We start from the raw sequence: 24,529 nt of genomic DNA on the forward strand, positions 1-24,529 counted from the left end.
TGTGCCAAACACTGCAGGAAACCTCTATAAGGACATGGGAGAAGGAAATCCTGCTCTTTATCTGCTTGGCCTCACCTTGCTAGCAAGTTCATTCCTTCACTGGCATTTGAACCTACTTCTTTGGGATTCCAGCATATATTGAAGAGCAGCTGAGACATCCAGCCTTGTGGACTGAACAACTACTGGATTCTTGGACTTCCTGTTCACAGGCTGCCATTATTGGACTAGCTGGACTACAGCCTGTAAGTCATTCTAAAAAAATCCCCTTCATATATATAAACTTTATCAGTTCTGTTACTCTACAGAACCCTAATACAAATAGAAGTAGTATTCTTTTTGTTTAAGTTTTGTATTCAAATCCCAGCCATTTCCTATCCTGCTAAACAAAGCAAAAATGACCTCCCACTTTACTCCCTCCAAATAGAGATGAAAAGTTGAAAAATTTGTTGTTCTCTCTCAGACTTCAGTACCTGGTGCAGCAAAAATGTCCCCTGGCAGGGTAAGCCTGCTGTATGGTCAACCACAGCTGGAATATACCTGTAAGAGTAAAAACACAAAAGACAGACGTCAAGGCTACTTCACCTGCCAAGTCGTCCTGGGTTGCTGTAGCCCCGGGGAATCTGTGTTTTTCTACACTCTTATCCCATGCAGGTATTTAATCACAGAGCCACTTGCATCTGTCATTCTTTTTATGTATCTGTTTCTCACCATCTCTGCCTGACTGGAGTGCTAAAAGAACAGTGATTTTTTGTTGTTGTTGTTGTTGTTTTTTTTTTTTTTTTTTTTTTTGGTTCCATCTCTGTCCCTTGCATAATAATTCAGTAAATAATGCATAACTATTATAGAACTGAGTGGAAATAAGAAGCAGATAATTTCCAATTATAAATATTTTAAGCTCCAGAAAGCAATTAATTCAGTAGAAACCATCACTGTGACTATGTCTTCATAATACAAGCTATGACAACATTACAGATCTGTTTATGGAAAGTCACATTCATCAATGTGAGTTACAAAGCTATATTTAACACAGGGCCATATGCACAGCAGACATTTACTAATGGTTCATGGTGCTGATCATTGCTGATGGTAGTTTGCTGCATTACACTCAGAGAAACACTACATGACAGTAACTCCCAAATCTGTATTAATGAGTGCAGCTACTTGCCTCTTTCAGGAGTCGGCTCTCTTTTTTGTTCTTCCCAAGTCATTTTAGAAACAACTATAAACACTAATTGTATCGATTATTTACTCTAACACATCTCATAAAGACAAGGAAGCTTATGTTCCTGTTCATTTAAAAGAGTGGCTCTTTTCTAGGGAATATCTTTGGTCAGCACAGCTGAACAGAGGTGCTACTATACTAGCCTCTCAGGTACAGGCCAAGGTACTGTGAAATATCCTACAATGCCACAGTGGAAGATAAAGTGGTCTCATACAGGGGCAAGATTAAATTTATTTCTTTTTTGGCTTTTCCAGACAGGGCCTCCCTGTGTAGCCTTGGCTATCCTGGACCTCACTATGTAGACCAGGCTGGCCTTGAACTCACAGAGATCTGATTAAAGGCATGTGCCATCACATATGGCTAAGGTTGAAAATTTTAATCCAGGGAAATATCCAAAGGCCCTTACTGCCCTCACTGAGATTAGTACTCTAATTTTACATTACATTTATTTATTCGTGTGTGTGTGTGTGTGTGTGTGTGTGTGTGTGTGTGTGTGTGTGTGTGTGTAGTGTGAGACTGACCATGGGATAACTCATAGTAACTGGTTCTCACCTTCTGCCATGTATGTTCCAGGGATCAAACTCAGATTGTCAGGCTTGGCAGCAAGTGCCCATACCTGCTGAGCCATCTCACTAGTCCCCAGTCATCTCCATCCAAACCTGAAGCAGCTGTACAATCTGTTCCACTGACCTTCATAGAACCATGTCTTCCCTCATAGCCAAGTGCATTTGGTCTCCATCACACTGCTGTTGCCAACAAAAGTGTCAACAATTCCCCCGGATGGCCTCTGGCAAACATCTCATTCAGAGAGAAATAGCAAGGCACTCAAATTCAATCCAAAGGATGAATGTGACAAGCTAATTGCATGAGCCAAACCTGCTCAAAACTCTCTTAATTCTGAAAAAGAAAACTTGGACTTACTCTCCTGTAGGCTCCAGTTCACTGATCTCAAACCAAACCAGAAGGTCATACTTGCTCATGCTCTGCCCAAGGCTGGTTTTGTTCATGGTGTTTAACTTGGTGGCTGGAACTTTAAAAAAAAAAAATTTGTAACATGTCAAAATCTGTTCCAAGTTCACTCAGCAAAAGCATAGGCATCTTTTTAAAAAATTATTTATTTATTTTTGTTTTATGTATATTGGTGTTCTGCCTGCATATATGTCTGTATGAAGGCAGAGGGTCCCCTGCAATAGGAGTTACAGACAGTTGTGAGCTGCCATGTGGGTGCTGGAATTGAACTCGGGTCCTCTGGAAGAGCAGCAGTGCTCTTAGCCGCTGAGCCATCTCTCCAGCCCCAGCATAGGCATCTTTAATATCAGTCTTTTTTTTTTTTTAAGATTTATTTATTTATTATGTATACAGAAGAGGGCACCAGATCTCATTACAGAGATGGTTATGAGCCACCATGTGGTTGCTGGGAATTGAACTCAGGACCTCTAGAAGAGCAGTCGGTGCTCTTAACCTCTGAGCCATCTCTCTAGCCCCTAATATCAGTCTTTAAGAGCACAGATTTCAAGGAGAAAGTTCCAGAGAAATGTTAACCACTAGGTGTATCAGTGCCTCTAATCCAGAGTATAAGGAAAGCAAGCACTAAGGCTCTCCTTCTCAAAACACTGTTCTAAATCCAAGAAAACAGGTTTTTATATAAAGTAAATGTGCTTTACAAATCATTAAAAACCTTTGCTTTTGAGAGTTTCCTATCTTGGTGTCACATCACAACTATATTGAGGAGACAATGCTTGGGAAGCACCAGCGGGGAACCTGGCATGTCACAAGGGCTGTCAGACCTCCCCACACCTAAGAGTCACACCCCAGATAGTCAAATCAGACTATCTGTGGGTGGGACGCAGTTCTGCCTTCCAAGACCTGAAACTCTCCAGATGATTCTAACATGTGGAAGGATCTGAGAACCACTGGTTTGACTTGTAAATACAGCAATCTGCACATAATCATCTGTACACATTTTCTTCAGATGTATGTTCCACAGTCATAACAATACTAATGCATGTGGCTTCGATGGAGCTTCTTACTCCCTATGAGTCTCTTCTCAATTTATAAATGTGGATTATAATATTTAGTCTGCTACTTAGAAAAAATATTTTGAAGACCCATTGGCATATGTATATGAAGGGGCTTTATCAACCATGGAGCACTTCTCCAATGAACAGCCCATAGGCCATAGTCACACAGTTGTGTTTCACATGTGCTGCGACTGCTAATAAGGAACTGGGAGCCGGGTGGTGGTGGCAGTGGCAGCACATGTCTTTAATCCCAGCACTTGGGAGGCAGAGACAGGTGGATCTCTGAGTTTGAGGCCAGCCTGGTCTATAGAGTGAGTTCCAGGACAGCCAGGACCACACAAAGAAACTGTCTTGAAAAGACAAAAACAAAAAAACAAAAACAAACCAACAAAAAAAGACAAAACTGGTTACTGTTCTGGTAATCATCTAAGTAAGCAAACACTAAATTTTCTCACAAAGAAAGAGAGGAGGGGAGGGAAGGGGCAGAGAAAAGGGGAGGAGAGGAGAGAAGAAAACAGAGGAGGAGAGAAAAGAGGGGAGGGGAGGGAAGAGAGGAGAGGGGTAGGGTCTTGAAAGCAGTTCAGTGGTAAAATGTTTGTCTTAACAGGCACAAGGCCTAGGGTTTGATCCTAACACTACAAACAAACAAAAACCAACTATTAGTGTAAAACTCAAAATGAAAAATACTATTGTAAAAATATAAACAAAGAAGTCTCAGGAGGGGTGGAGATGTCGCTGAGCAGGGAGAATGCTTGCCTAGTATAGATGAAGCTTGGAGTTCAACCTCTAGCACCTCATAAACTGGGTGTGATGGTACATACATGTACAGGCACTCTGGAGATGAGACAGGAAGGCCACAAGTTCAAGATCATTCTCAGCTGTACAGCTAGTTCAAGGTCAGTCTGGAGATCTTGTCTCAGGGAAGAAAAAAAAAACAACTGCACCTTATTCTCAAAAGAGATGGAGGAGAAAAGGTGTTCCCTACAGTCTCCCTGCAGGAACTGTGATGTGATCTTGACAACACGCACAGCTCTACAGTAAAGTAGGGAAACAAACAGAAATATTGGTGTTTCACATATGGTGAATCAGGTTTTAGGAAAAATGCCCAAATTGGTTCTACATCTAAGGCAGAGCTAGTTTAGCTACTAACCATATCGCTTGGGTACCCTTTCATTCTGGAAGCTGGGAACTGGCAGAGAGAGAAGAGATGGCCATGAGTCAGCCTCTTGTGGAAGGTGGCCACAGCAGAGGAAGCTAGCACAGTGACGTGCTCAGAAAACGTGTCCAACATATGCACAGTCACATAGCCAGACATGAGAAAGCATATCAGCTCAATCTTTCTTTCATGGTCTGAAGGCCAATGGGGTGTGGAACAGAGGGAGGAGAATGAGACGGGGGAGGGTAGGAATTTGATAAGTGGGTGGAAAGGAAAAAGAACAAAAATAAAGAAAAGTGAAAACAAGACAAATGAAGAGAAACAAATTCTAGTGTTCTATTGAATAACAGTATATCTACTATTATCAATGTTAAAATGCTACAAGAAAGAATTTTGAATATATCTACTACAAACAAATGAGAAATGCTTATGATATGGATATACTAATTATACTGATAATATAATACAGTATATAGTATTAGTACATAGTTATAAAACGCATTATATTATAAATATGTATAATTATTATGTGCTAATCAAAAACAAAAGTTCCAACAGCAAAACTTAACAGGCAGAATAAATTTATTTATATATATATTTTAAAAATATGTATTTAGATTTATTTCTTTATTATGTACACAGTGTTCTGCCTATGTGCCAGAAGAGGGCACCAGATCTCATTACAGATGGTCATGAGCCACCATGTGGTTGCTGGGAATTGAACTCAGGACCTCTAGTAGAGCAGTCAGTGCTCTTAACCGCTGAGCCATCTCCAGCCCGCAGAATAAATGTAATATATAGAGAAATGTTCAGTGACTGACAGAACTAATTACATAGAAAGCACAGAGATTTAAGAAGGAGGAGTAGGTTATCAAGTCTGAATGAAAAGGTCAGAGAGACAGAGCCCAAATGTTTCTGACTTCCCATCTCATATCAGGAACCAAGCATTCATGTTCCTGTTAGAAACATACAGGCGCACGCCTTTAATCCAAGCACTTGGGAAGCAGAGGCAGGCAGATCTCTGTGAGTTCAAGGCCAGCCTGGTCTCCAAATGGAGTTCCAGGAAAGGCGCAAAGCTACACAGAGAAACTCTGTCTCAGAAAAAAACAAAAACACATAAGGACACAAAGAGAAGGAACTACAGTGTGATTCTTGTCTGGAAACCATTCAGAACAGATACATGTACATTAGACAGAGCTTAGCTGCTGCTCACCTGGTTTGGAGAGTGGCATGGGTGGTGGGAAGAATCTTCGAGAAGGCTGAGGTGGACTGCAAAGAGAGAAGGAAAACATTCATCAGGACTAATATAGTTAAGTGTTGACATTGGTGACATGCTTAAATCTTTTTTTTTTTTTTTTTTTTTTTTTTTTTGAGGCAGGGTTTCTCTGTGTAGCCCTGACTGTTCTGGAACTCGCTCTGTAGACCAGGATGACCTCGAACTCACACAGATTCTCCTGTCTCTGGCTCCCTAGTGCTAGGATTAAAGGCAAGCACCATCACCATCTGGCCTTTTTTTTTTTTTTTTAAAAAGAGATTTATTTATTATGTATACAGCATATATGACTGCAGGCCAGAAGACGGCACCAGATCTCGTTACAGATGGTTGTGAACCACCATGTGGGTGCTGGAATTGAACTCAGGACCTTTGGAAGAGTAGTCAGTATTCTTAGCCTCTGAGCCATCTCTCCAGCCCCCCCCCCTTTAAATGCTTGAATCTTTTTTTTTTTTTTTTTTTTTTGGTTTTTCGAGACAGGGTTTCTCTGTGTAGCTTTGTGCCTTTCTTGGAACTCACTTGGTAGCCCAGGTTGGCCTCGAACTCACAGAGATCCTCCTGGCTCTGCCTTCCAAGTGCTGGGATTAAAGGTGTGCACCACCACTGCCCGGCCTAAATGCTTAAATCTTTTTAAGAAAACAGAAACATGCTAGGGCAGTGTGCTTCCTCATTAGTTGTGATGACTTTAATCTGAGTCTCCATTTCATAAAGTAAAGGTGTCAGAAATAACTACATCATGTTCTAGCTCTACGGCACCAACTTTGTACCCTACTAACAATTTCTTTTGATGGGCGGTGGTTGCACACACCTTTGATCCCAGCAGTAGGGAGGCAGAGCCAGGCAGATCTCTGTGAGTTCGAAGCCAGCCTGGTCTACAGAGCAAGAGCCAGGACAGGCACCAAAACTACACAGAGAAACCCTGTCTTGAAAAACAAAAAAACATGAGAGAGAGAGAGATTTTTCTTCTGATGGGTGGTGGTTGCAAATGTCTTTAATCCCAGCACATGGGAGGCAGAGACAGGCTCTGTGAGTTTGAGGCCAGCCTGGTCTACAAAGTATTCCAGGGCAGCCAGGGCTACACAGAGAAACTGAGTCTCAAAAAAGCAAAAAAAAAAAAAAAAAAAAAAAATTCTTCTTACAACAAAAAGAAGGCATTCAAAGTCATCTGAATAAAATTCAACTTGCTGTATCTCAAGTTAGTGATTAGGTTAGCTAATGACATCTCAAGAGTAAAAACAGGGTAATGTATGAATCTATTATTCAGTTATCTGCATCCCTGAAAAGATTTCTCTCCCAGGAACTGAGGAACTAAAAATCAAAAGAGCAACAACAATACCAGTCTTGGCTCATCTGACTCAAACCTGTTAAGATCTTGTCCTTGCAGATGGAGTGGGTGCTGCTGGTAATGCCCAAAGACCTCAAATACGATGGGCTTGGTTCTGATGTAGTCCACAAATGACTCAGTGACCTCCACTGCAATCTAGTAAGAAGAAAGTCACATGAGGCTGGGGTAGGGTTAGGACAAGTTTTTTTCTCCCAGCAACCCTTCAGCATTGTTAAGCATCCTGTACATGTTGGGTGTTTCATTACTCGGCCACCTACACCACAAGTCAGGTTTCCCTCTGATTTTCTTCTTAATGTGACTTTACTAAGTGTCAGCATTCTAGACCCTCCACAGTGTAGCAGAACTGACCTCACTCTGTTGCTACTCATTATTTCAAGATTTGCCTGTTGCTCTCTCTACCTGCCTTTTCTCTGTTGTACCTCAGAAGAGGACCAGGTCACATCTCTGCTAGGAAGGCCTTCCCTCCAAAGCCCAGGTGAATTAGTAGAAGAGATAAGAAAACTATGTGTTGACTGTGGACTATGAGCAAGGTACAACACCAAGTTTGACACACCCTTTCTTCTTTTTCCCATTTCTTATTTATGCTAGCTACATCTTTCAGAAAACCTACCTTCTCTTTTCATAACTATTCTCTCATACCCAAAAAAGTAACTTTCCTTATGGAAAACATTCCCTTTTGAATTTAATGAATACCATTTTTATGTCCCCATACTCTGACTATATTTCCCCTTAATTCTCAGCTCCTTGGGGACATCTGAGGTTTCATGAGTCAGTGGTTTGTTAAACAGCCGATCAGCATTTATCAAACACATATTTTCTTTTTAGTTATAGATATGTATATATATCTATGTCTGTGTTTGGAATACGTGCATGTTGAATATGTGAACAAGTGCCCTCAGAGGCCAGAAGTGGGCTTTGGATCCCTTAGAGCTGGAGTCATATGCAGTTGTGGGCTGGGAACCTAACTCAAGTCTTCTACAAGAGTGGTACACACTCAACTTCTGAGCCACCTCTCCAGCCCATATTTCATGCTTTATTTTTATTTTTTTCTCTTTGTCTTTTCCTCTCTCACTTCATATATTGTTTGTGCTGGAGTTCCAATCCAGGACCTTGTGTATGTGAGTAAGCATTCTACCAGCTGGGCTACAACCACAACCCAGGCCCCTCTCTTACTTTATAGAGTAGATGTGATTAACAAAAAAAGAAAGGCAGTTTCATGAAGGCAGTGAAGATTCCGGATGTTATAGCCAGGCTTCTTTGTTTTTAAATTCCATCTCTGCCTCTTCCCAGCTATGTAAGCTGGTGAGTGGCAGGAGCTGCTTAGTGCCTTGGCTCCTTCAACTGCAGGACAGGGTTGTGACAGTCATGGTGTAGAAGTGAGGGCTCAATGGTGCAGAAAACAGAACTGGGCTGATACAAATTGAATTCTTAATGAGCATCAGTGTTATGATGAAGAGGATTGCTTTTATGCTTTACTAACTTATCTGTGTGTGCATGGTGCTTGTGCTATGGCATGCATGCAGGAGTCAGAAGACAACTGTGGGAGCCAGTGCTCTCATCCCATCATGTGGGTCCTAGGGATGGACTCCAGTCATCAAGCCAGTCAGTAAGTGCTAATATTCACCGAGCCATCCCATCACTCCCCTCAAGATGACTTTTGAATGGAGTTTGAAAGAAATACACAAATTGGGAAGCCTAATGCCTTGCTGCATATATGAAGACAGTTGTATGGGACATGGATAGAAAAATCACAGCTACCAAGGAAACACTCTAAATCTTAACTTAGTTACAGAAGGTATTTAATATCTTCAACAGTACTTGTAAGCAACAATGTAAGTATCCTAGAGTTTACAGGGTACTATGTTAAACTTACCCAAACTGTTATTAAATATGCTTATTTTTTCTAGGGTAGAAATACTTTTTAAAAACTCATATTCAAACAGATGGAAGATTTCATTGGGAGACTAGACTGCACACACTTACTCGGTCCCTGTAATTCAGAAAGAGACTAGCTGCTCCTCCCTGAAGACTGTCTCAGTGCCCCAGCCACCATCTCTACTGTTCATTCTCTCTGCAAAGTTCCCTCATCTAAACACGACAGACAGCTCACACCTCCTATGATCATTCTTCCTTAGCCAATAAAATCAGGGTACATAAACCTGAGGGGTGTGGCAAAACATTCAGGTTACTCACATTCTGTACATGATAAAAGCCCAGGGGACTTCCTCTTCCATTGTTTTTGAGGGGTTCAGTGGAGAATGCTTCATCATGCCGATGCAAAAAGCTTAATAAGAAGAGACAGATGAATACTGCATCAGAATCCATCAGATCTTGTTTTGTTTTGTTCTGAGACAGAGTCTCACTGTGAAGCCCAAGCTGGACACAAACTCGCAGAGATCTGTCTGCTTCCGCCTCCAGGTGTGTGCTACTATGTCTAGCAGAGTCTGTTTTAAGAGCCCACTTTGGACCCTACAGTTAGAAGCATACTAACAAAGCACTTTCTTTTGTTTTTACTGCATTGAATGACGATTATTTCTTTCCATGTCAGCATTTCCCATATCAAGCAGACAGCATTTTGGATTCAAAAATGGCTGAAAAATTAAGTGACCCTGATTATTTAGACAAATGGACATACACACAAGCATGGCTTACAGAGAGTAAAGAAATCAACTCAACAAATTTGTAGCAGGATGTGGTAGGGCATGACTGTAATCTGAGCGCTCAGGAAGGAAAGTTGGGAGAACTGCAGAGTTCAAGGCCAGAGAGGTCTACATAGCAGTTCCAAGCCAGCCAGGGACACACAGAGAATCCTTGTCTTAAAACAAGCAAACCTATCCTGCCCCCAATCCCCAAAAACAAACAAAAATACCTACCCCTTGCCAGGCAGTGGTGGTACACACCTTTAATCCCAGCACTTGGGAGACAGAGCCAGGTGGATTTCTGTGAGTTTGAGGCCAGCCTTATCTACAGAGTGAGATCCAGGGCAGGCTCCAAAACTACACAGAGAAACCCTGTCTTGAAAAAAAACCAAAACAAACAAACAAACAAGCAAACAAAAAACCACCAAAACCAAAACCCTACGGTTTGCTAACCAAAAAAAAAAACAAAAAAAAAACAAACCTACCTTCACCTTCACACCCATAAAAACAAATAAAAACCTACCCCCCCAAACCCAAATGAATAAATCTACCTCCAAAATCCAAAACAAATGAACAAACTACCCTCAAAACCCAAAAATCAAATGAACAAAACTACCTCCCCACACCCAAATGAACTAACTTACCCCTAATCCTCCCAAACAAACCTACCTCCCAAAACCCAAAACAAAAATCTTACCCCAAGTCCCCAAAACAAAAAACCTACCACCCACCCATCCCTAAAAATCTGAACAAATCTACTTCCTCAAACCCAATAAAACAAAAGAACAAATCTGCTCCACCAAGCAAACAAATCTACCCCAACCCCCACAAAACCAATCTACAATGAAGTCTTGTTCTTTTGTAGGAGTTTGTCCTTTGTTTTACTGAAAATGAAATCATAATACATAGAGAAAACTTGGCAAATTTGAGCCTTTGTAAGAAACAGTAAAACCGCATGTGGGAGACTGGCCTAGGAGTCTCCCAACAGACAAGAAATGCTCAAAAGTCATCTGTTCCAGGAAGTCTCCTCTAACACAAACCTGATGGTTTTGTGTTCCCATAGCAGTAGGACCTACTACTCCTCAAAAGCCAAGATTTCACTGTTTACAATGATGTACGTATGTGCCTGTTTCTCCAACAGATGACTCAACACACAGATTATACTCTAAAATGTCAAATGGGGAAAAGAATATATTTTAAAATTTTTTATTTTTTGTTTTTCATGATAGGGTTTCTCTGTGTAGCCCTGATTGTCCTGGAACTCACTCTATAGACCAGGCTGGCCTCGAACTCACAGAAATCTGCCTGCCTCTGCCTCCCAAGGGATTAAAGGCATGCGCCACTTCCTCCCAGCTAAGAATTTTTTTTAGATTTAATTGTACCTGTGTTTTGCTTGCATGTATGCATATGTACCACATGTGTGCCTGGTGCCTATGGAGGTCAGAAGAGGTGGTCAGCCTCCCTGAAACTGGAGTTAAGGATGGCTGTTAAGTACTTTGTGGGTGTTCACATCTGAACCCAGGTCCTCTGTAAGAACTACAGTACTCTTCACCACTGAGCCATCTCTCCAGTCCCCAAAGTGGGGGGGAAGGGGGGGTGGGCAGGGAGATTTTGAATAGCCAGGAAAATGTTTGTAGTATGATCTTGATTTTCACAACAGTCTACCATGTCTGAGGATGACAGCACCTCTGTCAAAAGCTCCAACTGCTGACACTGCAGCTTTCCTGTGATTATGTAGTATCTTTTGAAGTCTTTTGAAAAATACACACATTTAAAAATGTTTGTTTTATTTCATGTGTATGTATGTGCATTGGTGTTCCACATTCATGTACGTTTGTGCCTGGAGAGGGCATCAGAGTCCCTGGAACTAGTGTTACAACCATGCACCCCTACATAAGTGCCTGGGAATTTTTGGAAGAGCAGCTAGTGCTCTTAATTGCTGAGCCATCTCTCCAGTCCCTTAGGGAGTATCTGTTTTCTTCTTTTCATTATGCCTGTCCCTTTCCTCCTCTTCTGCTCCACCACCCCCACTCCAGTTTTCCTTTTCCTGGCCTTCCACTACACCTGCTCGAGGCACCCATGAGCACTAGTGGGTCTGACCCACCATCTCAGTGACACTGACAGCCTTGCTCTTTAGTGCTCCAAGGCATCCCTACCCACATCTTCTCCACACACCTTTTCTCACTTCATACAGTGGGTGTTCTTCTTTACATTAGGTAAATTTCCTTTTTCTAAAGTATTAAGTATACTAAACTGTTGGCTAGACAATTTGTTTAACTCTTGTTTCTTAAGACATTTTGTCGTGGAAAGCACTAAAAGCTACAGGTTCATCAGGATCAGATACTAAGTTCCTGGAGTAAGGGGACATCACCAGAGTCCTCTAGCAGTATATGCTGCACACTCCATGGGGAACCCTAAGTCATTCCAGTATAGGGTTTTGATTCTTATTCACATCTTGAGTGAAGAAAGTGTTCTTTCAGAGACTTGTCACATCTTTTCTTTCTCCAGAGCCTTAATCTTTCACGTATGTAAAACACTCTACAGCAAGAAGGACTCTCTGCAGGTAACATCTTGCTAGATGGGCACAACAAAGGGGCAGTGTGGATTCTTTGAATGAGAAATGTCCCCATAGGTTCAAGTGCTTTAACACTAGGTCCCTAGTTGGTGTCTGTTTGGGAGGTTATGGGGCCTTGAGGAGGAGAGTCTTGTTGAGGAAGTACATCATTGTGGGCATCACTGTTGAGGGTTTACAGCCCCACCCCATGCCCTGCTCTTTCTCTCTGTAACCCCTGTGTGAATGAAAACGTGATGGGCCAGCTTCTTGCTCATGTTGCTATGCCTTTTTCTCTGCCATGATGACCTCCATCCCTCTGAAACTGTAGTCTAAGTTAACCCTTTTTCTTCTCTAAGCTGCTTTTGTCTGGATGCTCTATCACAGCAACAGGACAGTAGAAATACAAGTGTCTTACTTGAACTGACAAAAGATGTCTGCATACTCTGGAAGGATCCCACTGGCCTGGAGTACAGTGACACGGAAAGTGAAGGCGCTGCCCAGTTTCAGGTGGTTGCCAATCTCTTCAGAAAATCCCTCCATCACCATCTTCCCATCCAGCAAAGTGCCCGACTTCAGATCTAAAGAGTTAAATGACACACATACGGCTCAAGTAATGTGAAGATGAGGACACTGGGCATTCTTTCTGTTTCTAGTTCACCAAAGCAATTAGGTTGCTTGACTGTGGTAGTCAATGTTTTCCCTTGAGAATCTCCTCAGTAACAGTGTCTGCCTACGCACCCAAGTCATTCATTCGATTGACTTCTTCTGGAGGAGTGATAACTTCAGAACTCTGGCCCTGTCCCTCCACAATTCTCAGCTCTTCCAAAGACAGACCAGAACGAGTCATTGCAACTGAAGAAAAGTCACTCTGAAAGGAAGGCAAGGCTAGGTAAATAACATATTCTTCCATTTCTTGATTTATTTTTATTTGTACAATAATAATATTTTTATTTGTACAACAAATAATTACTTGTACAAAATAATAAGTAAGTGGACTAAGAGTTGTCTGAGAAAAGATAGTATGTTAATGCATTTTCATCTCTGTAACTGTTACACATGTCCCATATTTTATTGAGTAACTGTGAGGTAACTAGCATCTTAGAATTGCTAACATTCTAGGCAAAGGAATTGGGTGCCAGCATTGGACATTTTCCTCATAAATCCATTACCTCCTTTTCTTTCCTTAAGGTGTTCCTTCTTTCCCAAACACTTCTTACCTGATTAAAGTACTCGTTATCAAAAGATATTTTAGCTGTTCCTGACTGTCGAATTCCAGAGCCATAATCAGGAGCTTCTTCATCCGCTAAACAGAAAGAAAGCCAGCAAAGACTGAATGAAAGTACATGTGAGGGAGGACAGCTCTTAGTGCATTATATAGCAAGGACCTTAGTATAAGAATTAATGGCACTGGAAAAAACTACAGCTGCTGCTTCCAATTATTTTTGCAGATTAACTACCTTCCTCTGCTCAAATGAGAATAGTTAAAAAGAACTGGTTTCAATCTTCAGTTTGTTTATAATATCACACTAGAAATTCTGACTCCTAAACATCTTGGCAATACTATATTCAATAATAGGCAACAAAGATTGAAACATTATACTAACTTTGGAAGAGACTTCTACAAACTCGGTGTGGGTGACTATGTGACAGTTTTCTAAGGGGTAAAGTCTGAAAAGTTAAGATAGAAAATACAGAAAATAGCCACAGCCTTCTCAGAATATTGACATGATCATGGAAGTGGAAAATGTTTGATCTGTGTATTACATTTAGCTGTGAAATAAATGCCTTCTGTTTTGAGACAGGGTCTCATACATGAGTCCAGGTTGGCCTCAAACTCACTTAGTAGCTGAGGCTGACCTTCAACTCCTGATCTTCCTGCTTCCACCTCCTAAATTCCGAGATTACAGGTATGAACCACTATGCTCAGCTGGGGAAAAAAAAAAGGTCTACTAGAAATACTCTGAGAGAAAACTAGGCAAGAACAATCTAAAATCCTTTGTTACTCTGACACAGGTAAGATACAGTGGTTCAAGCCATCAACTAGGTGTGGTGAGGCCAGCACTCAGCAGATCAAGGCAGGAAGATTTTGAGTTCAGGATAACCTAGACCATACAGTGAAACCTTAAACTAAAAACAATTAAAAATCCAAAAGTAAAATGTTCAACACTTGACCCAAGCACTATGGTGTATATTTATAATCCCAACACTTAGGAGGCTGAGGCAGGAAGAATTTGAGTTTATGGTCAGCCTAAGCTATACAGAAAAAAAACACTATCTCAAACAAAGAGTTTATGACTTTTTATTATTTTTTTTGGAGAGAAGAGTCTTATTATGTATCCCTGGCTGTCATGTAGACCAGGCTGGCCTTGAACTCACAGAAATCTGTTTGCCTCTTGAATGCTGGTATCAAAGGTATGTGCCAGTATGACTGGGATTGTTTGTTTGTTTGTTTATTTATTTATTTAAAAAAACAATGTCTTACTATGTAGCTCAGGCTGGTTTCAAAGTACACAATCTACCATCTTTGTCTAAATTGCCCATCACTTTTACAAAGTCAGTCTAAGAGTTATTCATGTTACATACCATTTTTTTCCAAAACAGGCAATATCCCAGACTAAAGTGAAATTTAATTATGATACTTGAGGTGGTGGGGATGTAGATAAAACTAATAGAAAGGAAGCTAATGGAGAATTTCCCCATTTGAACAAACACACTACCATTTATGTATGTTACTAAAGTGTCACCCACATGGAACTAGTGTGCCTTTTCTAGATTTTTTTTTTTTAAGATTTTTTTTAAGACTTTAAGATTTTTTTTAAAAGATTGATTATGTATACAGTGTTCTGTCTGCAAGCCAGAAGAGAGTACCAGATCTCATTACAGATGGTTGTGAGTCACCATGTGGTTGCTGGGAATTGAACTCAGGACCTCAGGAAGAGTAGCCAGTGCTCTTAATCTCTGAGCTTAACCGCTGGGCCATCTCTCCAGCCCATAAATGACATTCTTTTTTTTTTTTCTTTCTTTTTTTAAAAAAATTATTTTATGTGCATTGGTGTTTTGCCTGAATGTAAGTTGCGTGAGGGTGTGAAATCCCCTGAAAATAGAATTGCAGACAGTTGTGAGTTGCCATGTGGTTGTTCCTCTGGATGAAGAGCCAGTGCTCTTAACCACTGAGGTAGCTCTCCAGCTCCTGTCCTGCTTTTTCTATAGCTCTCATTTAGAAAGAGGTCACTCACCTGCAATGGCCTGCACAGCCACACGCAGGAATCCCCGCACTTCCCCCTTCTCACTGACGACGGCCACCCTGTGAATCAGGGGCACAGGATACAGCAGGTTGCTCAAGTATACAAATGCCCTGTAGACAGAAACCCAGAGACAAACATCAGAACATCTGAGGAAGGAAAGGTTGGGGCTTTCCACCAATTGAGAATATTTCCCCAAACTGAAGCTGGCTTCTGGACCTTTGAAGATGGCCCTGAATTATGACCTCTGAAACTGCCTCCAGTTGCTTTTTCACAACATCAGTACATTAGCAAGTGTGAAGACCAAATTACACCAAATTATTCTCTTTTAAAAATTATACCATAGGTACAAGAGTAACAATTGGAAGTAGATGTTTAAGTCCTGTGATTTCTGCAGAGGAGTGGAGTGTACTGAAGATCTTAACCTTTAGGGGGAAGGATGTACCAAGAGATCTGGCTTCTCACCATACACAAAACAGAAACCAAGAGATTAAAAAAAGGCAGGGAAATGTGACTGAAATACAGTTATTAGTTCTAAAGTGAATTTTACATCACAGCATTATAAGTCTTTATTTAAAAGGACTATTTCAAAGTCAAGAGAAGCAGACATGCTGGCAGAGAGGCTATGTAGCCAGACATTTCTGAGTAATGAGCTTGCAGGAGAATGGGTATCAAGATAAATGTTAAGGGAGAGGACGCAGCCAGCCCCTTTGGAGTTGGCCTTTGCTCCTCAAACCAAACTCATAAATAAAAGGGAAGTTACAAATGTCTCCTCCTCCTTGTCTATTTTCTTTTCTTCTTTCTTTTCTTTCTTTCTTTCTTTCTTTCTTTCTTTCTTTCTTTCTTTCTTTCTTTCTTTCTTTCTTTCTTTTTTTTTTGTGGTCCTGGGGAAGAAACTCAGAGTCTCATATTTACTACATAAGTCCTCAGCACTCATCTATAGCCCAGTGCTTCTTTGAGACTAAATTACTCAGGCTGGCTTTGAACTCACTTTGCAGCCTAGGCAAGCATTAAAAATCTCTATCCTTCCAAATAACTGAGATAATAGGCTTGAGCTACCAGACCTGACCAACACTTGATATATTTCTAACAAACTAAGCATGTTCTATTGTGTTTGTGCTTTTAAAAGGTTCATTATTTTGTGATTTTAAAAAAAAATTATTTTATGTGCTCTCACTAGACATGTGTGTGTGTGTGTGTGTGTGTGTGTGTGTGTGTGTGTGTGTTTTGCAGGTGAGGGGATCACATTCCCACAGAGTGTGGAGGATGGACAACAACTGTGAAGTGTCTTTTCTCTCTTTCTACCATGTGGGTTTCATGGATCAAAGTCAGGCAGTCAGGCTTGGTGGCAAGTGCCTCTACACACTGAACCATCTCACCTGCCTCTGTTCATTTTTTTTTTTAAACACTTGTTCTAATGATTAAAAAGAAAGTGGACTCTAGTTCCTACTGTTACTCCTGTCTTCTCCCTTGGTATATGCCGATCTTTGTACATAAAACAAAAGACAAAGAGCAAATATCACACCAGGACACTAAACATAACTAAACTTGATGCACAGGACTGTTTGCTACATTTCCTGTTTACATTGCAAAGAGACAAGAATGAAGGAATGGATACTCAGAATTTTAACTCAAAACAATAAAAGAGATTATGAAAATAGGTGAAAAAACATTACTCAATAACATTTAAGAACATAAATGAAGTACAAATGAAAAGCAACAAAAATAACTGCAAATGAACAGGAAACTGTATCATGACATCTAATTCCCTTTCAGTCTGCTCCAAAGCAAGGGAAGAAATATTAACACAGAGGATTAAACTTTTGTTGAACAGAAACTTACAAATGAAAATGTAATCTAAAATGGATTACCAGTAGGATCAAACACCACTACCATGACTAAGAATTTGGCATATGGAACCAAATGGCTAATTTCACTTCTAAAGTCAGTGCACACACAGACTATACTCCTGCTCAATGGCATTCCAGTCAGACCAGCCCACTTTCAATGCCTGGACCATTAAGAGCCATCACGTGTTTCTCCTGCAGTCCTCTCTGCATTTATCCTCGACCCCATGCGCTGATTTCACATGCTTACGGTAAGCGCTGCTTTCACGACAGGTCCTCCCAACATTAGACGACTTGAGCGGCACACACACAACTCTTTCATTGTGGCTATAATTTGCATTTCTGTGCTTATTACTTAGTGTCTTCATCACTCACCAGACTCTAAGACTGTGGGTCAGGAACCATCTCTGGTTTTGCTCACCTATCTGCAGAGATGTGTCTTACAGTAAATACACTCAATAAATAATAATATCTGGTGGGTTGGAGATTTAGCTCAGTGGTAGAGCGCTTGCCTAGCAAGTGCAAGGCCCTGGGTTCAATCCTCAGCTCCACCAAAAAAAAAAAAAAAAAAAAAATCTGCTAAGTGAATGTCTATATATGTTAGAACCCAGGAATGTGACCCAGCCTTTATCTTTACATAGATGTAGAAAACTCTTCAGAAAAAATGAGTCGTACCAGGAGCAGAAAAGCAAGCCATCTAACTTTACACTAGTTTGACTTTTCAAATGTAAACTTATGATGGATACTGACTACCTAGAAAACTTAGAGGTTCCTGTCACAACTTAATTTTACTATGTTAAGTATAATTATTAGCAAAAAATAAAAACCACTGTCATGCATGTGGTTCTTTAGGACCTTGAGCATGTTTTTCAGGACTTGCCATGTTAAGTAGACACTGTACTGCTGAGCAAGAACTACTAGTTTTTAAAAACATATTCACCGGCATATCATCATAAAATAATGCTGGATTGTGCATGGCAAAGGCCTTTCTAAACACAGAAGCACTGAAGACATTATTGTACACTTCCTTTTTTATCAGTCTATGGCAAGGTAGAGGTATTGTCTCTGTGATAGATGGATGCATTCACTAGATAGCTCTGTCGTGATATTAGAATATAGCCATTAGCCCAATGCTGTATAAAGGTTCTCCTTGGGAGCTTTTAAACTAGATTTTCATGACTAACTCTGTATTGAATGTCCTTATACTTTGACCTAGCAGACTGAAAGAGAACAGGGAAGAGAGGGGAGAAGATGTAAAAGACACATTAGCAGAAAATGATGTGAAGTTACATCAGTAAGAGAAACTAATTTGTCAACATAAAGAAAATCAGCATAATTATGGTGATACTTACAGAAAGCATGTCAGTTTAGGTACTTGAGAAATGTCACAGAATAACCACTTTTTGCCCCTTTTAGCCCAGAAGACTAACATATATTTTACATTTCATCCCAAGTTATGGTGATGGTTCATAACATCCCAACATGCCGTAAGAGAATAGCTAAAGGGACAAGCTCTTTTACTCTTGATACAAAGATTCACCAGAGGCAGCCATGGCCAAGAAACAGACCTATAAATGGAATTCAAAGGAAACATGCAAATTTTTACAAGTGCATTATATTTATAATTATGTGACAATAGGGAAATCTAACACTGTGCATTATAAAAACAGGAAAGGAGTTATAACTCAGACAGGTCCTGTTACCGCTGCTCAACTGGGTGATATTGCTCTTTGGGACAAATGTGGCTGAGGGCAAAACTGGAGCTATTCTTCACTTTAATGGCTGCTCTGACTTCACCTTCTCCCAGTATCTTTTTGGTTGGTGATAGGATTTGAACCCAGGGAAATCACCACTGAGTTCTGCCCAGTTCATCACACCTCAGTCCCCTTCTTGTAAGGCAGTGTTAGTTCTAGAACCCAGAAATCCAAACAAATGAAAACATCAACTCCTGAGCCTATAGCTCCACAAATATTCTATATGAAAATCAGTGCAGAGTTAACTGCATTATATTTATTCTTATACATAATATAACAAAAGGAATAAAACTAGGGAAAAAGTACATACTTTCCTTAACCCAGTGAGTGTTTACATTAAAATGGGAGGATTCTGACTTAACTCTTTCAGAAAACCAACTTAAGATACAAATGCTCCTAAGCAGAAGTCTTTTTTTCTTTTATTCCTTCTTTTTTCTTTTGGAGACAGGGTCTCATTATGTAGCTCTGGCTCTCCTGGAACTCACTATGTATACCAGATTGGCCTTGAACTCACAAAGATCTGCCTGCCTCTGCCATGTATCACTATGCCTGGCTCCTAAGCAGAAGTTTTAATGGCTACATTTGTTTTGCTAGTATAGATAACAGAATATAAAAGATGAAGGGAAAGAAAGGATTTTTTGTTTTGTTTTGTTTTTCGACACAGAGTTTCAGTGTGTAGCTTCTAGAGCATGTCCTGGAACTCACTCTGTAGACCAGGCTGGTCTTGAACTCACAGAGACTCACCTGCCTCTGTCTCCCAAGTGCTGGGAAAAAGGCTCTTTTTTTCCTAAGTCATCTGTTGCTTGTCCTAAGTTTGTGACAGAGATGCCCAGGACTCAAGGTTCCTCCTGACAACTGTGTCAAAATTCTCTTCACCAGGCCACGTAAGATGAAGTTGCCTACTCCTCACAGTGTGATGCTGTAGAGCATGGCAAACAGATACAGGAGTTGTAGGCAAATGACTAAGCTAATGATCAAGATCTGGTTCTACTGCCAATCTTCTTAGACTAGAACGGAAATGTACTGAGGAATACAGATATCCAGAAGATAAATAAAGCACTCTTTGTACATACTGTTCTCATTTTAATATAAATTGGCTTCTCTAAAATCCTAACCCTGGGGGCTGGAGAGATGGCTCAGAGGTTAAGAACACTGGCTATTCTTCCAGAGGTCCTGAGTTCAATTCCCAGCACCCACATGGTGGCTCACAACCATCTGTAATGAGATCTGGTGCCCTCTTCTGGCCTGCAGGCATACATGCTGACAGAACATTGTATACATAATAAGTAAATCTTTTTTTTTTTTATTTAAATAAATCTTAAAATCCTAACCCTGGCAATACACCAGAAGCAAACAATACTCGTGACTATATAATCTCATCACATTTGTTCATGGAGAATCTGTATTGTAAAATTCAGACTGCCATATTAATTTAGGTTTCATTTCTATCTAAAAGCTTTTCTTTCCGCTCTTACCATTACCTTCTACAATAAGTTATCAGTTCCCACTAGGGGTCCAAATCATATGACAACTAAGTCTTAACCCTATGTCTCTATTGTCTCGGAAGATGGGTCGATTAATGCATCATTACACCTTAGTCTTCTGGTTTCTGGTTGGTTTGGTTTTTTTCCAGACAGGGTTTCTTTGTGTAGCTTTGGCTGTCCTAGAACTAGCTCTGTAGACCAGGCAAGCCTCTGCCTCCTAAGTGCTGGGATTAAAGGTGTGCACCACTACCACCTGGCTTTGTTTCTGTTTTTTGAGACAGGGTCTCATGTGTCCCGAGCTAGCTTCAAACTCTCTCTAATCTTCCTGTCCCACTCCCAAGTGCTGGGATTGCAGGCGTGTACTATCATACCCAGCTTAAAGCAATGAGCATTCTATCAAACCTAAAATTGCTTCATTATGAAGAACAGATGTGCACAACAGAAACATCAGTAACCTATGCATCTCTGACAGAGGGGTATGCACACCAAGAGCCGGAGGCGATGACTCAGCTTGGGACCTCGAGGTGAAACAGTTTCATGTACTACAAAAAACAGCAGTGATGGTGACAACAGGTAACTTCCTGAGATTCATGTTTATAAACCTACAGTTATTTCTGAGATTCATGTTTATAAACCTACAGTTATTTCTGGCAGAAGCTCAAGACCTGTAGATAGGTTCAGAAACCAGATACAGCAAGATAGCCATTGTTGACAAAGGGAGAGCTAGGCACTCCTGACTCTTACAGGACTAAGTCTGCTGTAGTCCTCTTATTTCTGAGGTGCCACGGATTCTTTAGGCTAACCTCAGGCTTCCTCTGCTCCTGCTCATTTTATCCCCATATGCTTCACTAACCATATTTCTTCAGAGACGAAGCATCTAGACCACAGGACCATTTGTTGAACCCATTACATCATAGTCTTAACTAATTACTGGGCAATTTAGGTCAAGCAGTCCTCCAGGTAGTCTTCATAAGATGCTGTATAGTGTACTAAGTAGACTGTGCTCCCCAGACAATACCTGTGCTTAGTTTCTAGCCACACTGGCTTTCGTAGACCTCTAAGCACTGGAACTCAGAAGGACTGTTCATGAAATAAGTGGCTAAAGCAAGATTACTCAAAATTGCACAAAGAGGCGTTTAGACAAGAGCTGGTCCCTTTTTGCCTTTCTCACAATAACCTCACCAACCTTCCTACTAAAATGAACCAAGGGGATCGGTCGTAAAATGGGTCATGCCCATCACTGAAGAGATCTGATCCCTCTTCGGTCCCTGCGTCAGAGCCGGTGTCATCCACGAATGCCTCATCATCAAAATCCTCCATGTCATCCTGCTGTTCGTCAGCCAGTTCAGTGATGTCGGAATCGGCCGTGGAAAAAGTGGGGGAGGGTGTACGGTCGGCAAGGCGCTCATTCACACAGCCGTGGAAAATGGGGGAGCTAGATACCAGGTAAGACGCCGATTAACAGGCAGGGAGAGAGGAATAGTTGGTTAAACAGGACGCTCAGGTGCCAACAGGACAGAATCCACTGACAGAATCAACACAGGAAAAGCAAATAGAAAAGCAAAAGGAAAAACAAGCATAAACTGCATGGCTCAGGTAAAGGGAATAGGGCAGGTTGAAAAGATCTATCAGGACAGACCCTCAGATAAGAGAAGCAAAGAGTATCCATGAGTAGACTATCTCAGGTAAATATCAGATTACAAAATGTTGATGTTCTCCAGTTTACACAAAAGATCAGCATCCTGTCCTCCAAGAGCCACTCATGAGAGGAGAGAGAGAGAGAGAGAGAGAATGAATGAGAATGAGGCTTTAAGTGAATTCTCTTGTCAGCTCAGAGCAGGAAATCAGATGGATGGAACTGTGTATACCAAAGCATCACATGCTGGAGTGAGACATGTTTGGCCAATCCACTCTGCAAAGCCTAGTCTACTGTCAGGAGTGGAGTGGAAAAGGTTGACTTCAATAAAATACTACACTTCAGTAACTCCGTTCAGTCAGTTCCTTTACACACCATCACAGGGCATTAAAGAGTAATTCAAAATCTGACACTAGCAAGCTCAGGAGTCACTGGGGTTGGAGAGCTGGCTCAGTGCTTAAGAGCACCGGCTGCTTGTGTAGAGGACGAGGATTTGGTTCCCAGCACCCACACGGTAGCTCACAACCATCTGTAAGTCCAGTTCCAGGGGATCCAATGCCCTCTTTTGTCCTGCGTGGGCATCAGGCATCACCCACATGGTAGCTCACAACCATCTGTAAGTCCAGTTCCAGGGGATCCAATGCCCTCTTTTGTCCTGCGTGGGCATCAGGCATGCATATGGTACATAGGCATACATTCAGGCAAAATACTCATACACATAAAAATAAAGTATTTTTAAACATTTTACATTCCCTGCTTTTACATTTCTAAGCCTCTTGAGAACTAAGCTCCAAACTCGCCAAGGCACTTTTATTTTCATAAAATGTCGAGAGTGATGTACTCATAAAAGAAACTGAAGAGTCCTACCATGGTGTGCAATTAACTTGTCCTGAGTAATGACTAAAGCAAGACAAACTTCTTAAACAAAGAAAAGAAAAGGACCCATCAGATTATGGAGTAGCCACAGTCTGACAATATACACTGTGACTTCTATTTAAACTGTACAGGGTCAGTTAAACTATAAAACAGTTTGTAAGTCAAGAGTCCAAAATAACTGTCAAATACTTTGGCTAAAAGTCTGACAAAGCAATATGCATACTGTGTGAAACTGAAGTAAACGTATTAAATAATACAATGGTTCTGAGTGGATAAGATTAGAGAGGCGGTGGTTTTTTTAACTGTTGTTTTTTCTTCTAGTGCTGGGAACTGAACCTGGGACTGTTGTTTTTTTAACTGTTGTCCCCCACCTGAGAAGGAGCTTTTATGTAATGCTACCCACCCACCCCCGTGCCCCATATTCTCTACCAACATTTAAAAAAAAATCAAAGTACTTGTTATTATTTTCAAAAGACAATGAAGTCATTGCATACCTTCCCACAAGTTTGAACCAGTGGAACCGATCGTAGAAGGGATCACTGCCAGTCATGGCCGTCTCACTTTCGTCTTGAGCACTGGAGGCCATCTCACCTGCCCTGTCATACATCTCCCGCATTAAATCCAGTCTCTGCCTGTTAAGCAAATACGGGGCACACTGAGTTAAGATCATGAGATTGCATTAAACCTTTGCTTTGGAAACTTCTTGCATGCAAGACATTTTTAAGAAGCCACTCCTATCATTTAATGCTATTAAAAACAGGCACTGCCAAAAGACCAGAAACCAAACTGCTCAGTATCCAAAATGTGTGAGTAGAGAGAGAAGCCACCAAAGTAAAAAAAGTGGCCTGTATAGTCAGATCTTTTCAGAAGTGTGCGTGTGCGTGTGCACGTGTGTGTGCGTGTGTGTGTGTGTGTGTGTGTGTGTGTGTGTGTGTGTGTGTGAAAGAGAGAGAGAGAGAGAGAGAGAGAGAGAGATCTAATTTGACTAAACTTACAGTCATGGAAGAAATGTAGTTCAATGGTGTTTGACATCTCAAATTTAACTAGGTAGTGGGAATTATTTTGTCATACTAGATATAAAAGAAATGAGATATAAAAGTCACTCCCTTGTTTATTAAAAATGAGGCCCAGGACTAAAGTAAGAGGATCTAAGATAGAAATAAATTCAGAATTGGCTCATTTAAAATTTAAGAGGGCTTATGAAAGTAAATCTGAAGATCAACAAATGTCAAAGTTGTCTGAGAAATGAGTTTGATTTGAGAAAAAAAAAATGGATGTATGATAATACTGGTAACCGATCACAGCACTCAGAAACCATAGAAGAGAAACTGACATCATCTTCAGAAAGAGGTGAGTATAAGGGAACATACTTAAGCAATTCACTTTCTTTTCCCTCAAGACAGAGTTTCTCTGTGTAGCCCTGGCTTTCCTGGAACTTGCTCTGTAGCCCAGGCTGGCCCTAAACTCAGAGATCCACCTG

General features: G+C 40.9%; 1 protein-coding gene across 9 annotated transcripts in view; it reads right to left on the reverse strand.

Moving 5' to 3' along the window:
- Kif1b (kinesin family member 1B) overlaps window positions 1–24,529 on the reverse strand; it is a 144,808-nt gene that overhangs the window by 26,430 nt on the left and 93,849 nt on the right. For 6 of the 9 annotated variants that reach the window (XM_036179180.1, XM_036179176.1, XM_036179179.1 and 3 more), the window contains 11 exons: window positions 23,544–23,681; window positions 21,724–21,972; window positions 15,447–15,565; window positions 13,428–13,513; window positions 12,949–13,078; window positions 12,626–12,788; window positions 9,211–9,301; window positions 7,034–7,152; window positions 5,613–5,668; window positions 2,144–2,252; window positions 471–537 (listed from right to left, as the gene is read on the reverse strand). In XM_036179180.1, coding sequence (XP_036035073.1) covers window positions 471–537; window positions 2,144–2,252; window positions 5,613–5,668; window positions 7,034–7,152; window positions 9,211–9,301; window positions 12,626–12,788; window positions 12,949–13,078; window positions 13,428–13,513; window positions 15,447–15,565; window positions 21,724–21,972; window positions 23,544–23,681 — 1,327 coding nt within the window. The remainder of the gene's footprint in view (window positions 1–470; window positions 538–2,143; window positions 2,253–5,612; window positions 5,669–7,033; window positions 7,153–9,210; window positions 9,302–12,625; window positions 12,789–12,948; window positions 13,079–13,427; window positions 13,514–15,446; window positions 15,566–21,723; window positions 21,973–23,543; window positions 23,682–24,529) is intronic. The other 3 variants (XM_036179184.1, XM_036179183.1, XM_036179182.1) reach the window with 1 other exon arrangement.

Source organism: Onychomys torridus, chromosome 2 (genome assembly GCF_903995425.1).
Source record: "Onychomys torridus chromosome 2, mOncTor1.1, whole genome shotgun sequence".
Lineage (NCBI taxonomy): Eukaryota > Metazoa > Chordata > Mammalia > Rodentia > Cricetidae > Onychomys > Onychomys torridus.